The sequence below is a fragment of the Helobdella robusta genome (genome assembly GCF_000326865.2).
Source record: "Helobdella robusta unplaced genomic scaffold HELROscaffold_10, whole genome shotgun sequence".
Classification (NCBI taxonomy): domain Eukaryota; kingdom Metazoa; phylum Annelida; class Clitellata; order Rhynchobdellida; family Glossiphoniidae; genus Helobdella; species Helobdella robusta.
Genome location: NW_008703571.1, coordinates 2,063,839 through 2,068,838, shown reverse-complemented (window position 1 = coordinate 2,068,838; position 5,000 = coordinate 2,063,839). Strand labels below are relative to the sequence as shown.

Sequence of the window (5,000 nt, the reverse complement as noted above, 5' to 3'; positions counted from 1 at the left end):
TTGGTTAGTTGGATGGTTGGTTAGTTGGATGGTTGGTTAGTTGGATGGTTGGCTAGTTGGATGGTTGGCTAGTTGGACGGTTGGTTAGTTGGATGGTTGGGTGGTTGGTCGGTTGTTTGATTGGTTTGTCAGCTTGCTTGCTTGATTGTTGTATTTTCGTCTTTATGATACATCGAAAAATATACAATTATTTGCATCATAAAATGAACCTAATGTGTAATCAATAAAAATGGCTAAAAAACTTTCAATGAAAGTTGCACGTTGAAACATTTTTACCGCAATTTCATTAACGAACGCCTCGCCCGCACCGACTTCGAATGGCAGACTTTCAAAATTACTTGAGGGCGCAGGTAGGCAACACGTCAACCGTCAACATCATCATATGCACCGTCGACTATCTACTTAGACTGCAGGTGATGGTGTGGCTGATGGGGAAGATGATGGGAAGGATTATGATGAAAATGATGATGAAGATGATGATGGAGATGATGATGGAGATGATGAGGGAGATGATGATGGTGGAGATGATGACGAAGAGGATGAGGAAGATGATGATGAAGATGATGATGGAGGTGATGATGGAGATGATGATGATGAAGATGATAAAGATTCAACCAATCAATTTTTATCCGTTGATTAATTAAATAGTGAAACACGTTTATTTTATTATCTGGACATTTTCTTAAATATATCATCACCAATTCTAACTAAACGATCAATCAAATAACTGACCAATCATTGGACTAATTAATTAACAAACCAACCATTCAACCAATCAACGAACCATTTGATCAGCCAGCAGTCTAACATTTTTACCAGTGACCAATCAACCAACCGGCCAACCAACTAATTAAATTGTATCTAATTAACCGGTATTTAAATCGGCGTGATGGCTCAATGGTTAAAGGCGCCTGGTCTTGCTATTGCATTGACTGGGTTCGAATACAAAGAGATCCCCGCCTATCATATGCAATGTGTATGATGCGTGGTTTGCACGCGTATTCATATACGCTGTGTGTGTTTGTCGTTGAAACCTCTGAAGCAAACGCAAAAAAGAGAGAGAAACCTTTAACCTTCTAACCTTTAACCAACTTTCCTGCCAGCCAGTTAATTGAATAATTAATTAATTATTTAACCAATTAACTAACCAATCAATCAACCAACTCAGGAATCAATCATGGACTTCTACTGGCACTATGTGAGCAAGGATATCATTGACACGGCAGGCAAAGAAAGTTTCATCAGAGCCATCAGTGTCGCATCGCAAGTCTTCAACAGCATATCCGAGTATATTCAGGTTCGCATTGGTCCGACTGTTCGTTTGCTGTTTTTGTGGTGTTTGTATTTTTTTTTGCATATCTGGTGATAATCTTATATTTTGCTGTTGTTATCTACCTAAGATTCTTTCTTCGTCTTGATCGCTGGTAGATTGATATTTAAATATTTGTAACCTATCGTATGATATTCTGCAAAGTAATGCTGCTACCTTTCTAACAAGATATCAAGCTGCTAAATTTATATTTTTTAATGGTTTTTGAATTCCTGCGTGGTAAAATTTATGTAAATTATGCAATTTATTTAAAATTTATGTTAATTTACGTAGGGCCCATGCCAGGGCAACCAGTTGGCACTGGCGCACAGTAGGCTGTGGGATGCCGTCGGTGGCTTTCTTTTCATATTCGCTCACATGCAAGATAAATTATCCAGGGTAAGATTATGATGACGATGATGATGATGACGACAACGATGATGATGACGACGACGATGATGATGACGACGATGTAGATGATGACGATAATGATGACGATGAAGATGATGACGATGATGATGACGATGAAGATGATGATGATGACGATGATGATGACGATGATGATGATACTCTCAGGATCCGGAACAATTCGAGTTGCTACGTGAATTCATGACACTACAAAAAGACATGATGATTATGCTTCTATCCATGCTGGAAGGTTCGTGTTCATCATTTGTTGGATTTTAATGCGGCTGCCATTTGCAATAATTTTATTAGGTTTCTTGAAATTTTGAAATTCGCTAATCTTCAACCGATCAATCGATCGATCAATCAATCAATCAATCAATCAATCAATCAATCAATCAATCAATCAATCAATCAATCAATCAATCAATCAATCAATCAATCAATCAATCAATCAATCAATCAATCAATCAATCAATCAATCAATCAATCAATCAATCAATCAATCAATCAATCAATCAATCATTCAATCAATCATTCAATCATTCAATCAATCAATTTACTTCAGTAAAATTGTTCAGTGTCTTCTGCATCGTTTTGTATTTTGTTTATTTGTTCATTTTGCTTATTTTCAACTCCTCTTATTTTGAATTAATGACATTTTCTACTTTTATAATAAACGAAATGCGACTATTAAATTTTATTTTTTCATTTTCAAGGAAACGTGATGAACGGACCAATAGGAAAGCAGATGGTCGACACGTTAGTTGAGTCGTCCGCAAACTTTGAAGTTCGTACTTATTTGGTGTTTTTGGTTTTCGTTTTTTTCTGCTCTTTGCTGTATGTTGTTGTTGTATATTTAAATAATGATTTATTTTTTTAGCTACAATGATATTTGAATAATGATATTTCAACTGATGTTGAAATAATCTTTAGTATAATCATATTTAGCCGTTCAAAATGATGTATAAACGTCTGTAATATTATCTCAGTTTTTGTCATTAATATTAAACGCCTGGTTCTGCTGTTGTGTGTTTTTGTATGTGTGTGTGTGTGTGTGTGTGTGTAAGTGTGGTGTTGGTGATGCTTTGAAAATTGTTTGAGAAAGAATTAATAAAAAAATAATATTTTATTTATATTTTTTAAATATAATTATTATCGATCTTATTATAAAACTTCTATAATCTTCGTCTGCAGCTGATTCTCAAATTTTTCGACATCTTCTTGAAAATGAAAGACCTGACGAGAAGTGAAGGATTCATGGTGAGGCGGACGGACAGATGGATGAATGGATAAGTGGGTGAATGAATTGGTGAATGAATAGATGAATTGAGGAATGAATTGATGTATGAAGTGATGAATTGAGGGAGAGATGGATATTTAAAATTCTTACCTTGGAAACAGGAAATTGACGTGAACAATGACGGCATAGTCACTCCGAAGGAATTCAGAAGGGCCTTGGAGCTGCAGAAGATATACACTGAGTGAGTGGATATATATGTATGTGGCTGTCTGTCTGTCTGCATGCGTGTGTGTGTGTGTGAGTTAGTGTGTGTTTGCATGTGTCTATATGTGTTTGTATGTGTGTGTGATGTGTGTGTGTGTTGTGATATATGTGTGTAACGAAACCACACACATAACGAAAACTACCACACACGCTTCAGAGAAGAAATAGAATACGTAATGATGTGCATAGATGCCAATCAGGACGGCAAGGTAGATTTCAACGAATTCACCGGAAGATTTCACGGACCAGCTAAGGACATTGGGTTCAACGTGGCTGTCTTACTCACTAACCTTTCCGAACATATACCTAATGACCCCAGGTAAGTCGCGATTTTTTTTCATTTTATTCTATTTTTGTTGTCCGGTTTTACATAAATTCTCGTTATTATTTAGTACTATTTTATCATCATTGTCATTCAATCAATGCATTCGATGCATTCGATTTTTAAAATCATTTTTATTATTCTCATTACATTCAATCATTACACAAACAAGCACACACAAACAGACACACATAAACAAACACAAGCTCACACATTCACAACCAAACAAACAAATACAAACACCCTTAAATACTTACTCACACACAAATCCACACAAATCCACGCACAGACTTGAACGTTTCCTTGAGAAAGCTCAATGCGTTCTCAACTACTTCGAACCATACCTGGGCCGCATCGAGATCATGGGTAGTGCCAGCAAGATAGAGAGAGTTTACTTCGAAATCAAGCAAGATCATATCGACCAATGGGAGAAGCCGCAGATTAAGGTGTGTTTGAGTTTTTTGTTCAATTGTGTCTTTTTCGAATCTTTCGTTTGGATTAAAAAAAATTTTTGAGTTGATATTTCTCCTACACCTTCATGTAATAACGCAATTAGGGGAATTGTTTGTTTCTTTTTTGTTATTTAGAGAATTAATATTTGAATCTTAAGCAATCGTGAATGAATTAGAGTAAGAGGAGACCATTATTTAGAAAACTTTTCCAACTGTTTCTGAAAATACTTCAGGAATCCAAAAGAACTTTCCTGCACAACATCGTGAACGAGGAAGGCGATAAGGGCAAGCTGGAGTGCTTCGTCAACTTCTGTGAGGAGACAATCTTTGAGGTCTCGTTTTGTCGTTGCGATTGCTGTCAATGGTTTTTTTTTTAATTTTGTTTGTCGTCGTCTGTATAAATAATGAAATGAACGAATGAACGAACGAACGAACGAGTGAGTGAGTGAGTGATTGAGCGAGCGAGTGAGTGAGCAAGTGAGTGAGTGAGTGAGAGTGAATGGACTGTCAATCAACATTGCAGATGCAGCACGCAAACAGCATCAGTGCAGAGGAGCAAGCCCTCATGTTAGCCCAGTATGCCTCGAACAGAGCTGCCGGAGAAGGCCAACGAACGTTCGTTATGATGATGATGATGATGATGATGATGATGATGATGATGATGATGATGATGATGATGATGATGATGATGATGATGATGATGATGATGATGATGATGATGATGATGGTGATGATGATGATGATGATAATCATGAATAAATTTCATAGTTTTGATAAAGACCATACACATCAAATTACAATACCATACAATAAAATATAATACAAATTAATACAATACAAATTGATAAAATACAATGCGATACAATACAATACAACCTGATACAACACAATACAATACAATACAACCTGATACAACACAATACAATGCAATGCAACCTGATACAACACAATATAATACAAGCTGATACAACACAATACAATACAATACAACCTGATACAACACAA

The 5,000-nt window shown here is 36.1% G+C and overlaps 1 protein-coding gene across 1 annotated transcript in view; it reads left to right on the top strand.

Annotated features, from left to right (window-relative positions):
• The window catches only part of HELRODRAFT_190044 (hypothetical protein), a gene marked incomplete at its 5' end in the record, with an annotated part of 20,906 nt that overhangs the window by 11,173 nt on the left and 4,733 nt on the right, over window positions 1-5,000 (top strand). Inside the window, 11 exons of the mRNA XM_009011897.1 lie at window positions 325-350; window positions 1,227-1,297; window positions 1,604-1,708; window positions 1,886-1,967; window positions 2,434-2,504; window positions 2,912-2,977; window positions 3,119-3,198; window positions 3,379-3,540; window positions 3,833-3,989; window positions 4,229-4,327; window positions 4,519-4,614. Of these exons, the coding sequence (XP_009010145.1) occupies window positions 325-350; window positions 1,227-1,297; window positions 1,604-1,708; window positions 1,886-1,967; window positions 2,434-2,504; window positions 2,912-2,977; window positions 3,119-3,198; window positions 3,379-3,540; window positions 3,833-3,989; window positions 4,229-4,327; window positions 4,519-4,614 (1,015 nt within the window). The remainder of the gene's footprint in view (window positions 1-324; window positions 351-1,226; window positions 1,298-1,603; window positions 1,709-1,885; window positions 1,968-2,433; window positions 2,505-2,911; window positions 2,978-3,118; window positions 3,199-3,378; window positions 3,541-3,832; window positions 3,990-4,228; window positions 4,328-4,518; window positions 4,615-5,000) is intronic.